Genomic DNA, 24716 nt, shown 5'->3' on the forward strand with positions numbered 1-24716 from the left:
ATACAGGGCACACAGAGCAGAAGGCCCAGGCTGTGTGACCGTGAATGGCTGTAAACAGAGATACGCCAATTGCTGACCAAGAGGCTGCCAAGGAGTGCCCTTGACTCAAACCCATATTGATACGAACACACATCCATCCACGGGGGGAGGAATCTCTCGCCCAGTAAAAAAATGTCTAGTGCTCACAATTTAGTTATCTCTCTTGCAAGTGTAAATTAACTTGAAACTTGCTTGTAAGAACTGGCGCCACAAAACGGACCAGTACAATTCGGCATCTTAGATAAGAAAGAGAATACGGGCCCCCAGGGGTATAAAGATGGGTCCAGCAGCGCATTTTCTCTGAGTGTCAATCTACCATCTATCTGCTGGTCGGGTTTGGTGTTTGATCTCCCGAGGTTCCAAGGGGACGCCCACCTCGTATTCGTCTTTCCTAGGAATTGAGAGACCGGCCCTGGCCTGACACGCTGGAGTCGAGAGGCACAGAAAGGGGTAAAAATTGTACCTGGATGTGGTCCTTTGCTTAAGTATATATATACATAGTGTTAGAGCTCTTTAAAGATTAAGCTGTCACTTGGTACCATTATTTCTATTTTCTATCTTTACCTTTTTCCTGTGATCATTTTTAAGACCTATATATATATATATATATATATATATATATATATATATATATATATATATATATATATATATATATATGCTAGCATTTAAGAAATAGAGCAATAGCCATTGTAACCATATGCTTTTATAAGTCTTTTAATAAACCTGTAACTGTTTAAGCTTTAACCTGACTCCTTCAGTTGCTGTAACAGAACCAAGCACAATTTAAAAGAACTTCAGCCGGTCACAAAGGGACAGACATAGGGAGAGCTTGGGCGTTTGGATCTGTGTCACTCCCAGGTGACAAGATCCGTTGGGGCACCTTTCCAGCCTTTCCCAGGCTGCCCGCTGCGAAGGAACTTTGTGTTCTAGCAGTTAAAATCTAAGGTGTAATAAGCTCTTCCTATATAACGGGGCGTCTGTTGGCCTGCTGGCCACCCTCTGCGATGGGACCCCGGTCCTAGCAGTAAAGACACGGACGTTAAACCTTTTCTCGGAAACATACACACACACACTGCCCTGACCGTCGGCTGACAGTTCTAAAGAGAAAGAGGGATAAGTAGAAACACAACTCTTATGTATCATATATAACAGGGTGGCATGCTCTTTAATGGCTAAATGCCTTGGGCCAGCCAACTGTAGTTACTAAGGAGATACACCTGAGCAGGGATCAGCTGACTCCCTTATAAAGAACAGCAACATAGAGAGAATCACCAGGTAGATCAGCAGCGGGACAGAGACCTGTCAGAGGGTGAGGGAAGCAAGTAGGCACCCTTAGACATCAGTAATGCTGTGATGCTTCCTGGGATCCCCTGGATTGTTAGGCACTTTGGTATCACCTGCCCTTAGCAAGAGGAAATCTTGTCTGTCGATCAGGTCCTTGACTCCACCAGCCTCTGCCGTCCCTAGCACTGTCCTCCGGGCCTTCAGAGGCCTTGCTCTCTGTGCAGGTTAGTGATAGGCACATAACACCAGAGTCCTTCAAGCATCCCTCTGGAGTGCCCAACCCTAACCCACTGAATACTCACTGAATTTCCAGATTCTCTGCTCCCAAAGGAGTGATATACACACCAGTGGTATGTCTACACTACAAAGTTAATTCGAACTAACGGACGTTAGTTCGAATTAAGTTTCATAGGCGCTACACTAGTGCTCCGCTAGTTCGCTTAGTTCAAACTAGGTAAACCTCATTTTACGAGGACTAAGCCTAGTTCGAACTTACTAGTTTGAATTAAGGGCTGTGTAGCCCCTTAATTGGAACTAGTGGGAGGCTAGCCCTCCCCAGCTTTCCCTCGTGGCCACTCTGGCCAACACCAGGGAAACTCGTATGCCCCCCTCCTGGCCCTGGAGCCCTTAAAGGGGCACGGGCTGGCTACGGTGCCTGTGCCAGGTGCAAGCCTGCCAGCACCCAGCCAGCAGACCCTGCACCTGGCACGCCATGAGCCAGCCACCCGATGCCCCCCAGCCCTCCGCCTCTTCCCGGGACCAGGCTGGTGGCTCTCGGGAGCCTGGCCAGGACCGCAAGAGGCGGGCACCCGGTCTAGTGCAGACATCGTGGACCTTGTCCACGAACTCCGCACTAGGCACAGGAAAGTGGCCGTCTAGGGCATGAGAGCTGCCAGCCTGGCCACCCAGGAGCAGGTGTGCATGAAAATCAATGTGGTCCACTGAGACCCCCGATCCTGAGCCCTGAGCTTACAATGGCCGTCCTGGGTCAGACCAAAGGTCCATCTAGTCCAGTAGCCTGTCTGCCGACAGCAGCCAACCCTAAGTACCCTGGAGGGGATGGACCAAAGACAGTGACCAAGCCATTTGTCTCGTGCCATCCATCTCCAGCCTTCCACAAACTTTGGACAGGGACACCATTTCTACACCCTGGCTAATACCACTCCATGGACCCAGCCTCCATGACTTGATCTAACTTCTCTTTAAACTCAGTTCTAGTTCTAGCCTTCACAGCCTCCTGCAGCAAGGAGTTCCACAGGTTGACTCTTTGCTTTGTGAAGAACAACTTTCTGTTACTAGTTTGAAGCCTGCTACCCATTCCTTTCCTTTGGTGTCCTCTAGTCCTTCTATTATGGGAACTAATGGAGAACTTTTCTTTATGCACCCTCTCCACACCACTCTTGCTTTTATAGACCCCTATCATATCCCCCTTCCGTCTCCTCTTCTCTAAGCTGAAAAGTCCCAGTCTCTTTAGCCTCTCTTCATATGGGACCTGTTCCCAACCCCTGATCATTTTAGTTGCCCTCCACTCTCCCAGCCTTTCTCTTCCTCTCTCCCACCTCTTTTTCCCTGTCTCCCCCAGTTTTGTTCAATAAAGAGAGATTCTATTTTTGAACACAAGTTTTCTTTATTTTGTACATCAGGAAGGGGGGCTAGGGAAGGGTAAGTGGAAGGAGGTGAGGGAGGAATGGGGTATGCGCCCCCGATGGGGAGGACTGGGCTGGCTCTGCGGGCTTCTCGGGGTGGAAGCTCTCCTGCAGCCCCCCGATTGCCCCCTCCCCCCGGATGGCAGCCTGCGGCAAGTGCAGCCAGGCTGATGGCCGAGTGCTGTGATGTTCCGCGTGTGGGCACTCAGGGCACTCCAAGCCAGGACTGCTTTGCAAGCAGGGAACCCTGAGAACTGTCTGTTCAGGGTGGGGGTCGGGTCCCTTTAAGCACAGCCCTCGGCTAGCCTGAGACAGCAGCTCCACGCTCTAAGTCCTCATCTGATGCCCTGCCGGCACTGCTTCTGGCCATCCTTAACCTCTGTTCAGGGTCCACTCTGTGTGGACATGCTAGTTTGAATTAGCAAAACGCTAATTCGAACTAGTTTTTAAGTCTAGCTGTGCTAATTCGAATTAGCTTAGTTCGAATTAATTAATTCAAATTAAGTTAGTTCGAATTAGTGCTGTACTGTAGACATACCCCAGCTTACTAGTGTCAACTGAGGATCACCACTCCGGTTAACACAGAGCACTTATAGAACAGACTTATATGACAGCAAGTAAAAATACTGGAAAGAAAACAAAATCATAACATGGGTTCAAAACCCTGAACCCAGCTATAAGACTGAAACTAGTGGCGTAAGCAAGCAAATGAGTTTAATATAACTGCCAATAACATGTTCAGTCTCACAGCAGATATCTTATGCTGAAGACATTCCAGCATGCCCATAAACCGTACCTTTGCACTGTCCCATTCTTCCAGCTGTGCTCTGAAGAGCTGCCGGATCTGATCAGTGGAGTGCCTGAGCTGCTGCTCGTGCTCTTGGAAAAGGCTGTCGATAACCAGACGGGAGACATGAGGAAGCTGTTCTTCAAATAACTTCAGCTGATCCCAGAACTCTGTTGGAAAAGGCCGCCACAAGATGGTTTGTGTACATAAAAGACACTGACTTTAAGGAACCAGAAACCAACCAAACAAAAAGTCTAGCATAAGTACCTAAAGTGACTGGAATTTTCTTTCACAGGGATAATTTTTTTTCCACACACATCCCACCTTTGTGTCCACTGTCCCAGGACCAGTGGTTGGAGACCCACACTGGTTCTAACACATTTGTACAGGTCTGTCAACTATCTTTGCAATGGTTTTTCTCACATAATTTTAGTAACTGAAACCACTCTAGTTAGAGGTATTTGGCCCAACTCTGGTGCCACTCACTGAAACGGAAACATAACTAGGCTTTAAAACTTTCCAGCCTTCTCAGTGATAATAGGACCTTAAATCCATACAAAGCCTGCTCTTGTTCCTTCTTCCAGATCTGTCCCTTCCATAGAATGATTCAGGGCAGCTGTCCCAGGCCCTGATCTTTTGGGGGCCCCGTGGAGGCTGCCCCAACCATCCTATGGATGGGAGGGACCTGGGGGATTACCAAGGTGCCTGGTGCCACAGCAGCAGGGATTGTCCCCCCACCTCACTCACCATGGTGGCAGGCGCCAGAGCAACCGGGCAGCCTGGTCTGATGTACCCTGCCCCACTCTTGTGGCTTGGCTTCCCAAAGCCCTGCTGCCACCATGCCAGACCCCTATAATCTCCCGGGCTACAATTCTCATGGGAGGGGGCAAGGAGGGTGAGCAGGGGTAGAGTAAGGATGGGGCTTGGGGCAGGAATGAAGTGGGGTCAGGGGGGACCTGCAACGGGGGGGGGGGGGCTTGCCCCAGACCCCTCACCTCCCTCAGGATGGCTGCCATCTTCCATTTGAATTGACTTAAGACTGAATTAAGAAAATTTCTAGGCTTATGATCATTTCAGCTTTCAGTTCCAGCTGGTACATATGACAAAGTATTAGGCTTTAGAATTTTACCTAGTAGGCAGGAATTATGGTAATCATCTGTCTGGCTCTGATAAGACAGGAGCTTCTGCCCAAATACTTCTGCACAATGTTCAAATGTTTCTTGCAGATATTCAGGCCTTGTGATTTGATGCTTATCCTTTCGGTAAAACTCCTTTGGAAGGTAAAGATGTGATAAAGAAAAGGACTTGACAAACCCATCCAATCTAATCCACTGCAAACAAAACAGTCATTGGCTTTCAACCTCCCCTTCATTCTGTGCCACCTTTATCCTCTCCCACGTGTGCCTTATCAGAGGGAATGTTTGCTGAGCATGCAGTGCAGATTCATTCCCAGATATCAGGGGTGTCACAGACCTATCACTATGCTTTATTAAAATATGCTTATGAATATGCATAACTGGAAAGTTGTAATCTACTGAATAGTGTTTTCCTATTTGTATGCATCTATCATTCCTGTTTGCTGGACCTGGGATGTTGCCAGACAAAGGAAATCTGGATTAGAGAAGTTCAACCTGTACCGGAGTAAATCTGTAATAGTAGAAATTGACTGCAGAAAATACAGTTTTCTTACCTCAGCAAGATACAGCAAGGTATTGTTACCTTCCCAAAGAATGCAGTTGATAATCCCCTTAAAATGACTGAAACCAAAACACAGTGACAAACCAAAAAGTTCTTACAATGCTTTTAAAAGTCCCAGTGTATCTCATTGAATATGAGATGTAAATATATTAAAATAATCATAAATACAATGTAAATATCATATTATACAATGTGTTGTAATAATGCCTAAGATGAACCCATCTCTCTTCAAAGCAAGTAAAGACCAGAGTAATATGCATACACAAAAATTCATGCAGAAAATATTAGGTATAGTAAAACAAAAAAGGCAAAATAAGATACATTTTTGTGCTGTGGGTATCATGATGATTTTTGACAGGGTTTCTACACATTCTCCTTTCATCTCCTACCCCTTTTTGTCCAAGGCATCAAATGATGTAAACAACCAGTCCTATACTTAACACTTCACATTTATTTCTTTGACAATAAGACTGTACAATAATCTATCTTTACCAAAATAGCAATTTAATAATGTATTGGATCAATAGTTAAAGAAATACAGAGCAAACTTACTCAGATTGTTTAGGCCTCTCTCCAAAGATGTGGAATTTCTTGTCAATTCGAGTTGATCTGGAGTATTTTTGCATACTGAAGAGGCAAAGATTTTCTATTTTATTAAAAATAATTCAGACATTTAATATATAAGTCTCTCTTCCCCCTCTAGGCAGTTGTTTGTGATAATATGGTCATATAAGCTGTATCAAATTTAAAGCAAACTGGGAAGCTTTTCATGCCCCCTCTTTTATTTAACGTGAAAATTATCATCAGATAGAGAAGGTCTCAGGATTTTGCTCCCTGTTAGCACTCCAGATCCTCCCTTTCCTGATCCTCTTTTAGAACAAATGAGCCAATACAAGGGTGGCTGTGTCTAGACTGGCATGATTTTGCGGAAATACTTTTAACGGAAAAGTTTTTCAGTTAAAAGTATTTCCGCAAAAGCGCGTCTAGATTGGCACGGATGCTTTTGCGCAAAAAGTGCCTATCTAGACGCGCTTTTGCACAAGAAAGCTCCAATGGCCTTTTTAGCCATCGGGCTTTCTTGCGCAAAAAATTAAGGTGCCTGTCTACACTGGCCCTCTTGTGCAAGTATTCTTGCGCAAGAGGACTTATCCCTGGAGCGGGAGCATCAAAGTATTTGCACAAGAAACACTGAGTTCTTACATTAGAATGTTAGTACGCTTGTGCAAATTCAAGCGGTCAGTGTAAACAGTTGGCAAGTTTTTGCGCAAAAGCAATTGCTTTTGTGCAAAATCTTGCCAGTGTAGATGCACCCGGGTATGTCTGCACTATTTCGAATTAACTTAATTTAAAACAGTTAATTCGAATTAAGCTAATTCAAAATAATGCATCTAGACACAAAAACTATTTCGAAATAGCGTTTTGCTATTTCAAAATAGCACGTCCACGCTGAGTGGACCCTGAACAGAAGTCAAGGCTGGCTGGAACCAGTGCCGACAGGGCATCAGTTTAGGACTTAGTGAGTGGGGCTGCTGCCTGAGGTTAACTGAACTCCATGCTTAAAGGGACCCTACCCCCACCCCAGACAGACAGTTCTCAGGGTTCCCCGCTTGCTTGTCTACCTCGATGAGGGACAGCAAAGCAGCCCTGTCTTGGAGTGCCCTGAGCGCCCATACTTGGGACACCACAGCACTCGGCCACATGGAGCCAGAGCTGCCCCTGGGCACGCTGCCATCCAGGGGCTCCATCGGGGGGGCTATCAGGATCCAGGAGGCCCTGAGGGAGAGCATCCACGCCGAGAAGCCCTCACAACCTCCCTGGTCCTCCCCACCGGAGGCTCGTGCCCCATTCCTCCCTCACATCCTTCTACTTACCCCCCCTTAGCTCCCTTCCTGATGTCAAATAAAAGACACATATGTTCAAAAATAGAAACTGGGTTTAGTGAACAAAACTGGGCGGGGGGATGAACCTCTGGGGAGACTGGGAAACGGAGGTGGGAGAGGGGAAGAGAGAGGTGGAAGAGGGGAGGGAGAAACCTGGGAGGAGGGAGCTGGAAGGGGGAAGCAAGGGGAAGAAGGGGGAGGGGAAGCTCAGGGCTCAGGGTTGGGGGTCTTGCCAGACCAACCTGACTTTCATGCTAACCTGCTCCTGGGTTCGTACGTGGCCTTTGGTGGCCAGGCTGGAAGCTATCCTGCTATAGACAGCCGCATTCCTCTGTCTAGTGCGGAGATCATGGACGTTGGGGGCATTCCTCCCAAACCGGAATAAGGTCCATGATCTCCACCCTGGACCAGGAAGGCTCCCACCTTCTCCAGCCCATCAGGCTCCTGGGAGCTGGCAGACTGCTCCTGGGGAGTGGTGGAGGACTGGCTGCCAGTGGCTTGCTGGCTCATGTTTTGGGGCCACTGGGTCAAGGGCCTCGGTGGCCACTGCTGGCTCTGGGCTGGCAGGCTTGGAGATGGCACAGACACTGTGGCCAGAATCTACCCCTTTAATGGCTCTGGGGCTGGGGGAGAGAAGAGTAAGCTTTCCTGGTTGTGCCCAGAGTAGCCACCAGGGCTCCCTGGGAAGGGCTGGAGACCCCCTATTTCAAATTAAGTGTCTACACAGTGTCCTCGTAGAATGAGATTTACCAAATTCGAAATAAGGGCTCCACTATTTTGAATTTATTTCAAAATAGCGGTTTTGCCTGTGTAGACGCTATTAAAGTTAATTCGAAATAATGGCTGTTATTTCGAATTAACTTTGTAGTGTAGACATACCCCAAGATATTACCTCATCCGCCTTGTCTCTCTACTATCCTATTATTGATATAACTACAATTACATTGCATACTGATTAGCACCTAGCCACATAAATGCCTGTTCAATGTGTCCCAGAGCCAAACTGAGTTTCCAAAATCAGACATACAGTTTAGGTACCCATATCTGAAAACAATGATATCTGTGCTAGCTATCAATAATATATACGCATATCCATACATTTGGAAACACTTTAGTGTTTTTATATTACATACACACTTCTTTGTATAGCATCAACCTGAATCCCAAAACACTCTGTATTTACTGAAATGGGAGAGGGAGAGAGAAATTAATATGTAGAGTTGAGGTGAGTTTTCAGATAAAACTGAAATGAGAGCGAACTGAACTGAAATGAAATGAGAGAGAGTTGATAAGGCACAAATACACCGCATAGTTGGTCCAGATTGGAGGCAACATTTAAGAAAAGATTCACACCAATAGCAGAGAGAATGTGTAAGAGGATGTAAAGCAGTCTAGTGTTAAACAAGCAGAAGGAAGTAAATACAAACAGACGCACAAGATGCTCGAGTTTCTCTTTCCACAGTCCTCACCTCGCTACTGAGAGCTTTTTGTTTGCAGAGAAAGACTTCTTGGGTCCTCCATACACATTGCCATAAGGAACAGAGTTCTGGGGACTTTCAGCATGTACATTTGAAACAGAAACTCTCTGTGCTGTGGGAGCCTGATAAGTTGTTTGATAAATTGGTTGATAGATGGGTTGATAGATGGGTTGATAGATCCCTTATAAGAAAAGAGGCAGTAAATTCTATAGGTCTAACTTGAAGTAATTTCTATATTATTATACATATGTTTTCATTTCCATGCTGAGTACTCCTAACATTAACCAAAACGAGCAAAGAGAAAACAGTAAGATGTTTGTAAATTTGAATCAGCACCCAGAAGTCTAGGTGGCTAATCTTCTGTAGTTTGAAGGTATGCCGTCCCGGCAAGGGCTCCCTGCAACACTTTTGGACAAGGAAGAGGTTTGTGTATCTGCCACTCCTGGCTTCCCTCCAGGCCACCTATATGCTCATGAGCAGAGACTCTAGAACCTAGGAAATGCTTTCTACACCAGATGCAGACCCAAGTTATATTTGATAAAGATGAGATACAGTGTAGGATCTTATTCCTTTGCAGGTCCATTGAAGACAAGGGCACAATCTGGACACAAGTCTATTTCACTGTATTTTGGTATTTCCACTTCAGATCCTGAACTAAATTAGGAACAAAAGAAAGTGAAAAACATACAGAGAAGTTACACAAACAGTTTCTGAATCTTGGAAAGGTTTGGATGAAAATATGAACAGATTTTTATCTCATCCAAATCAATTTGTCCCTGCCTAATTAGAAGCTTATTTAATGAGATGTTGGGTTCTTTTCCAGCTATAGCTCTCAGCTTTCACTTTTCTCAACAGAGTTCAAGTCCAATTTGAAGTATTAAGTGAAATGGGTTTTATGGCCTCAATTCAACCTCTAGTGAATGTTTGTCCTCATAAAACCACCATGCGTTTGACACAAATGGGAGTGTCTGCTTAGGGGAGGTTTAGAAATGTGCCAGTATGGATAGGCCAGAGTGGACTCTCCATTAGGGATGTTAGCTAACAAGTAATTTACTAGTCGAGTAGTTGATGGAATTTCTATTGACCACTCAACTAGTCGATAGGCACTTCTGCTGGGGTTCTTGTACATTTCAAAGGAAGAATGCAGAGCTCGCTTTGAAATGTCAGCTGACCCCAGGCTCTGCACAGCATTCCATGGAACCTGGGGTCAGCTGGAGACTCCCCAGCTGACCCTGGGCTCTGCACACTTTTCAAAGTGGCAGCGCCGCACAGAGTCCAGGATCAGCTGGGGACTCCACAGATGACTCCGGGTTCCGTGGAAAAGCTTCAGGGAGCCCGGGGTCAGCTAGGGAAACCCCAGCTGACCTCAGGCTCTACGTATCGCTGCTGCTTTGAAATGCCATGGCGGTGTTTCAAAGGGGCAGCGCCGCACAGCAGATCCCGGGCTCTGTGCGGCACTGCCCTTTTGAAATATCACCACGGTGTTTCAAACGGGCAGTGCCGCATGGATCCTGGGGTCAGATCCATGTGGCACTGCCACTTTGAAGTACCCTCTCTTTCTCTCCCGCCTTTGCTGCCTCTATCTGATAGAGACAGCAGGAGGGGGGGGAGGGGAAATCAACTAGTCGACTCGACTAGTCCTTAACATCTCTACTCTCCATGTCAGAAGGAAGTTATTGATTAGGTGGCCTGAGAAAGCTCATATTCTATCAGGCCTAGAATCAAGGCAAGGATGTGGAAGAGGACTTACTTGATCACTGGATATCCATTAGGGATACATTTTCAAAGTGCTGCATGGGGTTTAGTGCTAAAACTCCTATTAAACACAATGGGATTTATAGGTGGGACTGCCACTTTCAAAATCTTAGTAGAATTACATGTAGAACTGCCACATATATTTTACCTAAACCAACATAATCCTTCATTTAACCGAAAAGAGAGAGAGATCGTATCATTGGTTTCTCCTGATGGGAATATATAGGCACTCACAGGCTACGTCTACACTGCCATTTTTTTGTGGCAGAAGATATACAAATTGTGCTCTCACTTGCATATCTTCTGTCAATCCTTTTTGCGGAGGAGGAATAAGGGACCATTTTTTGAAGAATAAGGGATCTTGCGCAAAAGGGTTTTTCCGACAAATGGCCCCATCTACATGGGGCTTTTTAGTGGCAAAACCTCTTCCACAAAAAGGATCGGCAGAAGATAGCAAATGAGAGCGCGATTTACATATCTTCTGCTGCAAAAAAACGGCAGTGTAGACGAAGCCATAAAGATAGAGGGATAAGTCTTGTGCACTATACACTGGCACATAAAGTTGGGGACAAAGAAAGAGTATGTAGAGGGTCTCTTTCCTTCTCATAAGCAGCAGGACAAGATTCATCCAAATCTCTCAAGACAGCACTAGGATACATGACTATCCAGTGTGTTTCCCTGCACACCATATTCCAAAGGATGTCTGGTGCACCGTGCTCCCTCCCCAGTCAACTGGCATGTATGATGCATGCAAGAGAAAGCATACTGGAGCGTACTTTATTCCTTCTAAGAGGTATAAATATACAGTCACATATTAAGAGTAGCCAATTACAATATGTATTTCTTTCTGCCAATCAATAAGAAAAAGCACTTCAACATACCTCCTGCTACTGACTGTGAGCGATCATCTCTCTCATGCCGCAGTTCTGGAGATTTCTTGGATTGCTGAATTCTGAAACAAAAATTAGGAGCTACGTGGCTTCTAAATACCTAGCTACCTGTTCTCTCTTGTTATCATGGTCTGAGAGCACTTTAATCTTGGAGATACTGTCTAATGCTAGGGCTAAATTTACAAATGCACGTCTAACTGCAATAATTTGCAGGAGAGCAAGTCAAATGATCTAGCATAGCTAGAAATTAGATGCCTGCCAGCACAATTATGTAATCAAACATGCAATTGAAAAGGTGGAACTTGCCATTTCACATGAATCACTGTCTCCTTATTCATTAATGTTTATACATTTTTTACATAATTTTACCTTTTATGTAACATTTATCCCAATTTAATTCAAACAGTGCCCCTGAAGCTAAAAACTTGTAACCACTTAATATCTATTTTTACAGCACTTCAGTTGAACTAGTGAAATTCTATCATTGCCATTGTGACAGTAAAATAGCTTTGGTTGTGAAATGTCTCTCTCAAGAAGAGGCAGAAATCTCAGTACTTGAGGCTTTTAAAACTAGACTGGAGAAAACATATGAAAAAGTCGTGCATATAATCGTTTCCATCTTGCACTGGCACAGAAATGGCCTGGATGATTTAAATTCAGTGGGATCTTTATGCACTACCAGAACAAAAATAATAAATATATACAGTAAACTTCCAATAATCCGGCACCTTTGGGACCCAAGGGATGCAAGATTATTGGATATGCTGGAGTACTGGAAGGGGAGCTATAAGGAGTCTGGGAGGGGGAGCGGTGTCGGCGGGGAACTGTGCAGCATGGGCAGCACTCCAGCTGCTCTGCCCCCGGCTTCCTCAAGTCTGCCGCTACTGGAACTGACCAGCGGCGGACTTTGGGAAGCTCTGCTCCCGGCTTCCCCAAGTCCGGTCAGTTCCAGCAGTGTCGGACTTCAGGAAGCCGGGGGCAGAGCAGCTGGGGTGCTCTGCCCCATGGCTTCCCCAAGTCCGCCACTGCTGAAACTGACCAGCATCGGACTTGGGGAAGCCAGGGGCAGAGAAGCTCCAATTGTCCGGCTGGCCAGAGCACTTCCGGGTTCCAGTTGGTGCCGGACTATTGGGAGTGCCAGACCACTGGGTGCTGAACAACTGGAGTTTTACTGTATTTGTATTCTTTCAAATTGTGCTTCCTATGTTCAGCATGACAATCAAATGTACATACAGTGAACAAAAAATTAAATAAGGTAAAGGAATAACATCTTAAGGCACTGAGAAGCTTTTACTTACTGGAGTAAATGTCTGATAGTGCTTACTGCTACATCTTCAATAACTGACTTTCCAAGTCTGCTTGGATTTAGCAGTGGAATATTATCCACTCCCATGACCATCATCCTACTCTCCTCTCTGAGACTTTCTGAGCGGACGGCATTTGCAATAGAACCCTGCAATGCAAACTCTGTGTGTGCTGGGATGGGGTCCTGGAAGTGGAGGAAAACCAAATCAGGTATTATTAAAGAGAACAGGCAGTTAGTTATACTATTACATGGAGGCACTGGATACTAACCATGTTGCTCCACAGGCTACATGAAAGAGTTTTATTATTTAGGATGCATCTACACTGCACTGTTATTTCGAGATAATTCGTGTTATTTTGAAATAACAATGCGAGCGTCTACGCAGCCATTCCGTTATTTCAAAATTATTTTGAAATAACGGACGTCTTATTCTGAAATCTGTAAACCTCATTCTACGAGGAATAACGCCTATTCCGAAATAGCTATTTCGAATTAAACGGTGTGTAGATGCTCCACTGCTGCCATTTCAAAATAGCTCCTCCCCAATGCCTCGTGGGGCTCTAAATTGAGATAGCAAGTCTACATTAGGGAAGACTGCCATGAGCTAATTTTGAGGCTTCCCTGCAGTGTAGACGTGCTATTTAGAAATAAACTATTTCAGAATAACTATTCTGGAATAGCTTATTTCAAAATAAGCATGCAGTGTAGACGTGCCCTTAGAAACATTTCCAATAGATTTTCCCTTTTTCCTGCAGCTATGGAGGTTGAACGTTATGTGTTAAAAGCAATCCTCAAATAAATATAATTAAAATAACGATTCCTATTAGCTAACAAAAGACAACACATTGTAAAGATGTACCAACCAATCAGGAAGATTAATCACTTGATACAAAATGTGCTATCCAGTCAACGACTTCAGGAAATGATTCTGAATTTTTTAGAGAGACTTTTAAAACACACTCTCTCAACCTCTCATTAAGGATCACCTCCTCCAATGTGCTGAGCATCTCCAGAGTAGTTCTGAGCACCCTGAACACTTGGTAGCCTCATTGGTGGGGTATTCAGGACCTTGCAAGATTGGGCCTTATATTACCACCTCTTGGGCAGCTTGTGATAATTTGAAATTCAATAGCATATGTATTTTACATGAAAATTCAAAATATGCATTCTGTAGCCCTTTTAAAATACAGGAGTAATCGATATAGTTCACATTTGAATAATGAAATTCACCCAAGGTCTCCATAAAATAAAGAGTCCAGCTAAGGTTATCTTATAGTACAATAGGAAGTGAATGTATTTACCAGCAGGCAATTCAGATATTTGCTTCTTTTTTTCATTTCTTTCATCACAGTTTTGGCAAAGTCATACAGTTCTTCTGAAGTCACAGCCTAGTTAAAAAGAAAGGATAACGTGGATAGTATTTTGCTCCACATGATAAAACATTTAGAATCTACCAAACACGTTGACATATCAATTTCTCTCTTAAAGATGTTTCTAATCTGTTCCATCACTTCTGTATCGAGGCATGTGTGGAAACTAGGGGATCAGTTCAATAGCTACAGAAGCTTTTTTTCTTTTTTGAAAATAATTTTAATTGTGACTATCTGGCTCAAGAAAATAAAAGACTAGTGGTTTAGAGTCCTTACTGGTGCAACTTCTTATGACTCTTTTCAGCTATGCTATAATAGGGGGAGGAAGCAGAGAGAAGGAACTTTGTTGTGGTAAAATCGATAGAATAAATGGACCTTGAGAGTCAAAGGTTACTCCCGTTACTGAAAAAAACCCACTAAGCAGCTTAACATGATTCAGGGTTTTAAATATAGAGACCTCGGTCTGTTTAGCCTCATGGCAATAAAGGTCATTACAAATCTTTTAAACCTTTTATTCAAAATATAGAAAAAGAAACGGAAAAGAGTTAAATTGTTTAAAATGTAAAGTATTAAGAAAAATCTTTCATTTGAAAATATCCCTTATTCTCTTTTTAGTTGTACCGAGCTTTTGTAGTGGGAACCTCCTATTTGACAGCCTTTTAAATGATAATTGTCCTTTTTAGGGAAGAGAAAAAACTAGTTGCGAAAGTGTGGAACTGAGGTTGCTATTGGTGAAATCCAGTCCTGCTTCTTTCAAGACTATACAAAACGTACACAGAATGGGAGAACAAAGAATAGAATAGACAGAAAATGCACCATCTGTCTCTGGCAATGACTTTCATCTGCATCCTCCCTGCTAGAGAAACACGTGACCTCATCAGTCACTCTGAGACTTGTCAAACTCTTAGTTTAGGGCTCATTGGTCATGGACTCATGGCCAGTGTTGCAACAGAGACAGTCTTGGTCAGATAAGCCAGAGACTTATTAAACAGAACAGGCCCAGCAACGTGGGAGAGGGGCGAAGTAGACAGCTGTCCTAGGGCCCAGTAATTCAAAGGAGTCTGGGGCTCCCAGCTGTTTCTACTGATACTGCAGCAGTGGCGGTGGCTGGAGCCCCGGACCCTTTAAATCACCACGGGAGCACTGGAGTGCTTCTCCATATGCTCCGTGCAGCTTTGAGGTCGGGGGGGGGGGGGGGGGAGAGGGGTGAGGCAGTACCACGGTCCAGGTGATGCTGATGGCTGGCTGCTACAGCCCTACCCATTCCAGAGGTGTGGAGCCACCCCTCAATCCACACCTTACCCAGGGGCCCACAGAAGATGTCAATCCCCCCTGAAACAGAAGGCAAAAAAGAGAGAGTAAGGAAAGAGAAGAAATAAAGTGGGGGAAAGGTAAAGGACACATGACACATTCCAGGTGTTGTTGTGTGGGTACATTTCTGGCCCAGTCTGGCCAGGACACCTCTCAGAATCAAGCTGATGAAGGCCTAATGGTATCATAGTGGGACCCAGCTTCATAGTAATAATAAGAGTGTCCATCATAAGAATAAAGCTCATTCCTTTCAGTCTATTTCTCCTTCATCCTGGCTTAGGTGATTTCCTCCCCCATCTCTTTTTAAAGAACCCACAAGGGAATAATGAGCGGAACAGCCGTCCCCTCATTATTTATTCATCAACTAAAACTACCTTCCAACACATCAATTTTAGGTAATTAATTTCCGATTTCATTCTTCCTTCTTCACCTGTCATGATCTTAACACAGTGCTTTGGTAGTGGCAGTAGACTGCTGTGTCTGGGATAATCCAGTCTGTCTTCAAGTTTTGCTGACTTTTATAAAAAAATGTATGTAACAGGCCTTTTGTTACTTTGGACAACTTAAAGTAAGGTCTGTGGAAAACAGCCCCTTCAGTAAAGAGTGCCATGTCAAATTGTTTGGTAGTTTTTTTGATGAGAACAAATAGAGACTCATTTTAGGATGAGCTAATTTTCAATTGTGAGCAAGGTCAACATTTAGGATTTGAACTCAGGGCTCCCAAAGTAAATTGCATATGCATTAATCTACGATATGACCATTTGCACATGTAGGTGTTTATTAAGATGTATTATGAATTTTTTCTTTGTTAAACAGTAGGCAACCTCAAGAATCTGATAGTTCACTGTTCCAAAATCAGGCGAGAAAATTTTCTGATGATTTAAAGAGGATTTATTGGCATTGCTAGTTTTGCAGTCTCATTACCAAAATTCATGTTTCTCAAAAAGTTTTATTTATATTTTCTGGCATTTTTCCTGACTTTTTAAAAAAACTTTATATATTTATGTGTGTGAACTTCTCTTCATTGCTGGTTTAACAACATCCCCCATACCACTGTGTAGTTCAATACCATACATCTTGTCAGTTTGACTAGAATGAACTGTGATGGATACTAAGAAACACACACAAACATGCATATCACACAGTTACCTGATATCTCTTTGGAACTTACTTCTTTATCCACAGTAGGATGAGCACAGGCATCTATTTTCTTAAGGAACTTATCCAAAGAGGAGTTTAATGTCTGTGCCTGCAAATTGGAGTTTGCCACCTAGAGTAGAAGCAGATTTTAGTGGAATAAAACCTCAAACATTTATAGAACCATCAAAAGATTTCTCCAGGAAGAAGCAAGCACAGAGGTTTCAGATCCTCATGAAAAAGCACAATATTTATTTTCAAAGAATAAGAATACTGAATCACTGGTACCCAAAATGGAGGCCAAATTCAGTCATTCATAACAGCAGCACTTTTTTCATTAATTATATTGGATCAAGCAGATGGCTGGACTTTTTAGTTGTAGGTGATTAGAGTGAAGTGCTGCAAACCCAGGATGTGATCCTACTTGACTACAACAGGAGCAGGATTGGGTTCCACATCCCAACATTCAACGCTGGCAATGGCAGAGGACAACACAGTCCTTACTTAAATAATAAATAAAAATCTTATACCTATGTCCCATGAGTGTGTTTGCCTCCGCCAGCCCAGACAAAACCCTTCTGGAGAGAATAAACGAGATATATATAAAAGATTGAGATTTAGTTTTAGTTCAAATTCGGGAAATTTCATTTGTACCTCTGATTTGATTTTCACTTGTAGATTTGTTAGAAACCGCTGGATTTTCTCTATGAAGAGACGATCCACTGCAAGATTATGGAATTTCGTTTCAAATTTGTTGATAATCTCAGTAGCCTTGAAAACAAATGCCAAAAATTAGCAGATAAGTCAGGAAATAAACCTGTCCTTCTTAGGCTTTAATAATAGAACTTAGCATTTATATAATGATTTGTCCATTAACATTAATTGCACTGAAGAAAGTCTCACAACCAAATCTAGGAACAGAGGGGATTAGAAAAGTTTCACTAGGTGCAGCCAGGAATTTGAACACTAGAAGAGTATGAAGATCTACCCACTTGTTCTAAATAATTTGACTCCATTTTCTCCATATCAATCATGATTAAGCCTTCAATGAAGTCAATACGTCCTGATTCTTTCTCCAGACTTTTACAGAAGAACTCCGCCTCGTCTGGAGAAAAGTTACCTCCCTCTGAAAATAATCTGCAAACAAAAGGTGAGAAAAGAAAGTAATTGTCTAGGGTTCTTCAATTTCCCCTCAAAGAATCTGTGGCAAAGCAGTCCCTATTATATATATTTTCATAGGATAAAAATACAATTATAATACTAATAGCATATATTTTGAAAAGATTAACTTTAATTTTATTGTGCTGACTTGACAAATTGCAGAATTTAGGTAAGGAGACAAGGAGGGAGGGAGAGAGAGAGGAATAAAACTGTACATATTTGGTGAACAGAGATTGTTACAGGAAAAAAAACATTCACATCTCCCTCCCCCTTATACCTGCAAGCTTTCAGAAAGTCCACATTTGAATCTCTTAGTTTCCCCAAGGCTTCATCTAAATAGTTCCGGTAACTCCGCAGTGATACCTGGATAACTTCTACATGATTAAGCAGTTCGGAGTGCAGAGAGTTACTTAGCGCAACCAACCTAAAAGCAAATGACAAACCACAGCTTATTCAGGGAAATCAGCAGACACTCCTTTCCAAAGGCTGGGGTCTGGAGGTTTAATCAGTCTGCTTCTGTTTCCCTTTCATTACAAATGTTTTGATGTGGCAGCATATAGCATATACACTAGTAGCCATCACTCAACCTTACTTAACATGACCCTCATACAGGTGTTAACATAACCTAGCTTGTCAATTACTACTAGCGTCCAAGGTAGGTAGCCTGGCTGAAATCTGAATATATGACACAAGCTTTTCCTACTGTATTCTAAAATTATTATAAATTTCACCACTGACTTTAGTTTCTTAGCTAGGAGATAAAGAAATCTATAAGATGCTTTATTTTGCCTCTTCATATTTATGGGCCTAGTTTACACTGGGGCTATGTCTACACAACAAGTTTTTTTGGCAGAAAATAGTGAATGAGGGACTCATTAACATAAGTCATGCCATGATTAGCATATGTTCTGCTGTTTCTTTTTGCGCAAGGGGTTTCTGCGCAAAAATGGCTCAGAATAGATTATGCAAATGAAGCATGACAAAATGCTAATCAGCGCTTCATTTGCATTGACTCTTCTGGCAAAAACTCACAATGTAGACAAAGTTTGGGATTTTAGTCTGAACACAGCCACATTAGGTTGAATTTCTAAATAATAAGTCCACTCCACCAAGACTGTCCGTCGACTTTAAGGGCAGCTAAAATTGATTTTGGTATTCCTGCTTTTCATGAGTAATGCTAAATTCAACCTTGCATGGGTCACATGACTGTACATTAGACAAAAGAATTAGGTAAAGAGTGTCCCACTCAGAGTCATGGACCACCTGAAAAAGAACTGGACAATAATTATAAAGAATCTTAGGTCAAATGTTCATACCTTAAATGAACTGTGTGGCAATGAAATAGTAAGATAAAACGTTTCAAACTATCCCAGTGGGAGAATGACAATGGTATGTGCTGCTATTCAAGAATTCTGGGATAAGGCAGATTCAATATGCAGTCCACGAGTAGGAAACTACACAAATGATGAGACTCACAACGTGCTTACTTGTCAGCTTTAGTGGAACTGAGGAAGATGGTCTCCATGTCCTGGATCTTTTTGCGGAAGTTCTTGCTGATGTCATTCTGATCCTCTTGGAGTTTCAAAAATGCATTTTTCTCCTTGTTTAGTGCTTCCACCACCCCTGCACAGTGACGTTCCAGACGCTCTTGGTGAAGAAGCAGCTCCGCTGAAAGGAAAGAAGTCCTCTTATATAACCGTCACCTCAAGTTTGGAATTAGCTTGAGCGTAACAAAATGACCTATCCTGACTTTCAACACCAGTGACTATGGCTTACTTCAACAACTAGCTGCTATGCTCAGTATGTGGTGTGAAAACATGTAGGATTTCATGGGGGGGAGGAAAGGTGAAAACAAGCCTGGTAAATTATCACATCAGTCATAAAATTAGCACTGATAAAGGAAAATTTGCCTCTGTGTACCTGGCTTCCCTCCCATCTCTGAAAGTTTCTCTGACATTTTCTGGATTCATCTCTAACTCAGTATGTTAAAATATGAATTTCTCCTCTTTGCTCCTTTGCTACTCCCTCTCCCTCCTTCTTGGTCACTGCTGATATCTTCACCATCCTTCCCATCACCCAGACTTTCAATCTCCGAAGAGATGGTTAAATTTATTTTCTGAATGATTTTTCAATGGATAATGCTCTTTTTGTCTTTCCATTAGGAAAATAATTCTCAGCTTTCTGCCTGAAGGAGAGCTGCAGCCAAACTTGTGGGGGAAGGAGGGTGGTTGAAAAATCTTGGCTCCCATCTGCTCATTTCTCTTAAAGTACCGCTGCCTCTACGAAGGGAAAGCAGGAAGGTTGAAAGACAGGGAGGCAGAGAGGCTGAGCTATGGATATGGGAGGAAAAGAGACATTGACAAGTACCTAGTTGTGTAACACATTATTTATGATGTAACATTAAAATGGCACAGAAGGTGTTGGTCTTGAGACTCTAATTTTCACTTCTGCCAAAGGACCTGGAGTAACTGATTAGACAGCTAATGTAGAGGGTTTTATTTTTTGTCTCAAATTGAGATGTTAATTTTTTCCCACACCTTAGAATTTTCCACAAGACAGAAATTTCATTTTCCAGAGAGCTCTAATCATCAGTGATATTTTCAGTACCTCAGTCCTTCTCTTCCTATATGCAGGCTCTTGTTAAGCTTTGTCACTTCATTCTCGAAAACAATTCTAAACTGACCCTTTTTTCTTCCGTCTGCCATGCCAAAACCTTATTAACTGCATTTCAAAGGTACCGAGCAGCCACTGGTCCTACTGACTTCAGTGGGACCTGAGAATACTTGTTATTAATCAGTTCAGAGAGCAATGCTTCAGATTCAGTCAATCAGTTCAGATTCAGAGATGAATCTCTTACTAATATGTAAACCAGGAAGAAACCAATCTGAGTTACATATAAAGGAAAGTTAAAACCCCCCAGAATATGTAAGAACCAACAACTTCATGTTAGGCTCTAGAAAAGTCCCCTTGAACCTACATTATCCCCCAATACTCAATCAATTAGTGCTAGCCACTGCTGTGCCAGATGATGAGTCACACCTGTGTAGTTCTAAAATCAGAGGTGCGATACCCAAAGTAAATATACGTACCAGCCCTGACATTATGGATATCCTTTTCTATGTTCTCGCGCCTTGGCTGATGCATATGAAGACGCAGCTGTAATTCTGAATTCAGCTCCTCTTTCTTGGAAGTTACAATGATCCAGGAGTTGGACATGGATTGGGTAAACCACTTCTCGAGGTGCTCAAAAAAGCAGAGGCGGATCCTATGATTGAAAAGCAAGCCTATTACTTTGGGACAGAGTGCATGTGTGTGAGAGAGAGACAGCAGATTTCATTTTGCAGACAGATTCTTCAAAGATTTTAGTAAAAAACCCAAGCTCTCGGATGTCTGACTCTACTGGGACAAGGTTTTTTACCAGTTGCACAATACTGACACACCTCTTTCAACCAAACACAACTAATGTTAGCCTGTGCAACTTGCTATTTTGTCATCTTTACAGAATCTCAGTTCAATCTTCTTGCCATGGATTTCTTGGATATAAAAAAGCAACTGGTGAAATACAGAAGAGTTGGTGTTCCATCAAAATGAAGGGTAAGAAAAAGGGCTTGGAGGGATAGGGTTTAGAAATTAGAGCAAGGAACTGGAAGTCAGGTGCTTTTGGTTCATGGCTCTGCCAGTGCTTTGTTTTGTGACTGGACAATCCAATAAACTTTCTGTGTCTCAGTTAGTCTTTAAAATAAGGATAAAATCTTCCTCATACATATGCCATGAGGCTTAAATATTTGATAGAATGCAATAGAAAATGTTTCTTATTATTTTTTGAAAAGGTCATATAAAGGGGTAGTTTTCAGATAACTTTTGCATGCTCATTCAAACTTTTCCTCCAAACTTTCTGAGGTTTGCCAATTACTTAGGAGAAAGAAAAAAAAAGGACAAAGTATACTCTACTAACCGCTTCTTAAGCTCTGTAAACAAGCTTTCTGGCATAATAACATTCTCCAGGTGCACAGGAGGTGCTTTTTCTGAAAATTCAGCACAAGTCTCAGATGTCTTGGTCTCGTCTATCTGAACATGTCCAAGGACTGAGTAAGTATTCCCACTAGAAGTGGTAAAGATCTCAGCAATTACTTCACAGCTTTCATCTTCAACATAATCATGGAACAGAACCTAGGAAAGTAATAGGAAGTCATCATCGGTTATATTTGCTACTGATAAGTTTTTATAAGCAAAGACCTATTAACATGGGTTATATACACAGATTAATGTTGAGAACCTATGGATTTCAAGAATCATGAGCCATATCCTGAATCCTAATTTGGAAAACAGATATAATGAGCAAGCAAGTTTGTGCATCTCAGCATGCTGCCATTTTGCTCTTAGCCTAGCATTCTTTGTGCAAGGCAAAAAGTAGCAGGTGGCCATTTCAGTTTCTTAACTCTACAGAGTCATAGAGAACATCCTAGTACTTCAGGGTGGTCATTAGCTTGAGCTCAGTAGCTCTGGCAGTGTCTCCAGGAACAGTACAAATGAAACTTTACAGCATAGCCAGCAAAACATCTGCATGGCTTGGACTTTTTAAAATTACTTTATTAAGATGCTCTAGATACAGATATATCCTCTTCACTGAGTTATTATTATTATTATTTCAGTCGCCTTGAAATATGAGTAACAAGTGCTCAGATGAACTTAAGGAAGTATAGTTTCACTACAGATTTTGAAACAAAAAACAGGACTATGTAGCACTTTAAAGACTAACAAGATGGTTTATTAGGTGATAAGTTTTCGTGGGCCAGACCCACTTCCTCAGATCAAATATGGTTGATGGATTTCCATTCACAAATTTTGTAATTACTTTTGTAGGGTTTTTTTGTTGAAATGATCTTTTGTAACTTCTTAGCGTTTCCTCCGTGATCCCTATATCCTCAAAGCAATATTACAATTGAAACTAGTTTTTCTTTCTGTCATTTAAAAACACACAAAGCAGAGAGTGATTTTCAGATCAGACAACATCTGCACAATGCCTACTCATTCCCAGTTGGGTTGACCTAACAGGACCATTAATGCCAAGGAAGGATTCCAGTTCAGGATTTTGCAGCTGAAATGTACAGAACACGCAGGGCAAGGTCAGATATGAGATGAGGGACACTAATTAGTTAACTTTCCTTTAATGTCTTGCCACCAACTGGCAACTATTCAGAGGTTACCCCACTGACATAAAAGGCTCTCTTACATTGAGACACTGACCATTAGGTCTTCCACTATGCACAGACCTGAAAAGGAAACAATGAGCTATAGAGATAGTGTGGATGCAGGAACAAAACAGACCCCTATCGGAAAAATCTCTTTTCAGCTGTTGCTTTGAAAAAGGACAGGAAAAGTGCATGAGGAAATGGTCATGCACTCATGAATGGGCTTCACCATCTCCCATACAGAATCTACAGCTGCTCTAAATCTCTAATGGTACATATTATAGAACAGCACCAAACTAATGCAGTAAAGACCCACATCTGTCTTGGCTGTATAAACACCAAAAAGGTCTGAATTTGTGCTGAAACTGATTTACCTTTCTGAAGAAATTGAAAGATTTATCCAGCATCACTTGGGTTTTTAGCTCAATGTTTGTTTTTCTCTATTTATATCACTTATATCATTGTGCTAGGGTGGGGCTGGGGAGGAGGGGTTCAGTATTCAGGCTTCTCTAGGGAGAGAGGACTCGATAGCCCTCTCTCACCGCAGCACCATGGGGCCAGGGGAGAAGTGCCTGTTCATAGCTGCTGCAAAGGTCATGGCCAGGGGAGGGGTGTATGTCCTCCAGCTTGGACAGGTGCAGGTTCATCTGCCCTCCTATGCTCCTAGCCAGAGTGAGGAATGCTGCAAACTGTGCACTTTTCCCTTGCTTCCTTATGAAGGGGAACAGCCAACGAAATTCTCGTATGAATTGGGGAGGGGAGAGGAGCTTCAGGCCCCTTCATCCTTCCTAATTCTGGCTGTGGCAGGTCCAGGTTTGTCTGCCCCCTGTGCTCCTCAGCCAGAATGAGGAATGTAGCAAACTGTTAGCTTTCCTTAATGAAGGGAAACACCCACCGATGTTCCATTTTGAAATAGGTGAGGGGACCGCCAGCCTTCTCCGCTCTCCCTAAAGAGTGCCTAGGGGGTGGGAGACTCAGGGCTGGGGCAGTCCTGGACAGAGGGACACATCCCCAGCCAGTCCATGTCACTTGCCTGGTGATTCTTGTCTCTTTTCTGTTTAGTTTTATGAGAACCAATCCCATTCCAGACACATCCCATTTTCCTGGCACAATCAAACCCTTACCTTGCTTTAAGTTATGATAGGGGAAGCTTATTTAGTGGTTTTAGCTCTTACCATTTAGGAAGAGTTCTTGAACAGACAGATGGACACATGGATTGACAGACAGATGGACTCTCAAATATACAGTAAACAAGTAGATTTACCTGGCAATTGCTCAGTTCCTTAATTCTATTAAGGTTTGGGTTTTTTTTAATAAAAGGAAAATGCACATGCTTTATTTAAATGATTGTATTTTTCCAAAATAGTGTTATTTTTATGAAGTTAATTTTTATTTCAGATTTCTTAAAAAAAGGATTGTTAAAATTTTTAATTTCTTTAGTATTTTTAAATGGGAATTCCATCAAGAGTATGTTTTCCCTCATCCGTATTAATTCTTATCATTTGCTATGTTTTAATAAAAAAGGGCTATAGTCAATTTTGTTTCCAATAACATTTTCTTCTAATTTTCAAACCTTAAGCATTGATTTAGCTGTGCCAAAACAGAGCACTATTCCAGACTGTATCTTTTTCTGTAAGGTTCATTGAGAAACAATCCTATTCCAGGTTCATCCTAGTTTTCTGGCTCGTCCTGGTTCAATCTCTTTCAATATTTGCTCAGTTATGTATTTGATGTGGTGATTCTGTCTCTTTTCTGTTTGGTTTTATGACAAGCAATCCC

At 42.5% G+C, this 24716-nt stretch overlaps 1 protein-coding gene across 13 annotated transcripts in view; it reads right to left on the minus strand.

Annotated features, from left to right (window-relative positions):
• Positions 1 to 24716, minus strand: part of CCDC180 (coiled-coil domain containing 180) — a 127196-nt gene that overhangs the window by 6157 nt on the left and 96323 nt on the right. For all 13 annotated transcript variants that reach the window (XR_012897158.1, XM_075905191.1, XM_075905190.1 and 10 more), the window contains 15 exons: positions 21701 to 21915; positions 20835 to 21010; positions 19233 to 19413; positions 18023 to 18169; positions 17577 to 17721; positions 17239 to 17355; positions 16619 to 16717; positions 14068 to 14154; positions 12759 to 12949; positions 11452 to 11522; positions 8807 to 8996; positions 6010 to 6084; positions 5450 to 5516; positions 4889 to 5030; positions 3769 to 3929 (listed from right to left, as the gene is read on the minus strand). Coding sequence is in view for 12 of the 13 variants with exons in the window: in XM_075905191.1 (XP_075761306.1) it covers positions 3769 to 3929; positions 4889 to 5030; positions 5450 to 5516; positions 6010 to 6084; positions 8807 to 8996; positions 11452 to 11522; positions 12759 to 12949; positions 14068 to 14154; positions 16619 to 16717; positions 17239 to 17355; positions 17577 to 17721; positions 18023 to 18169; positions 19233 to 19413; positions 20835 to 21010; positions 21701 to 21915 (2064 nt within the window). In the remaining variant the exon portion in view is untranslated. The remainder of the gene's footprint in view (positions 1 to 3768; positions 3930 to 4888; positions 5031 to 5449; positions 5517 to 6009; positions 6085 to 8806; positions 8997 to 11451; positions 11523 to 12758; positions 12950 to 14067; positions 14155 to 16618; positions 16718 to 17238; positions 17356 to 17576; positions 17722 to 18022; positions 18170 to 19232; positions 19414 to 20834; positions 21011 to 21700; positions 21916 to 24716) is intronic.

The sequence above is a fragment of the Pelodiscus sinensis genome, chromosome 22 (genome assembly GCF_049634645.1).
Source record: "Pelodiscus sinensis isolate JC-2024 chromosome 22, ASM4963464v1, whole genome shotgun sequence".
NCBI lineage: Eukaryota > Metazoa > Chordata > Testudines > Trionychidae > Pelodiscus > Pelodiscus sinensis.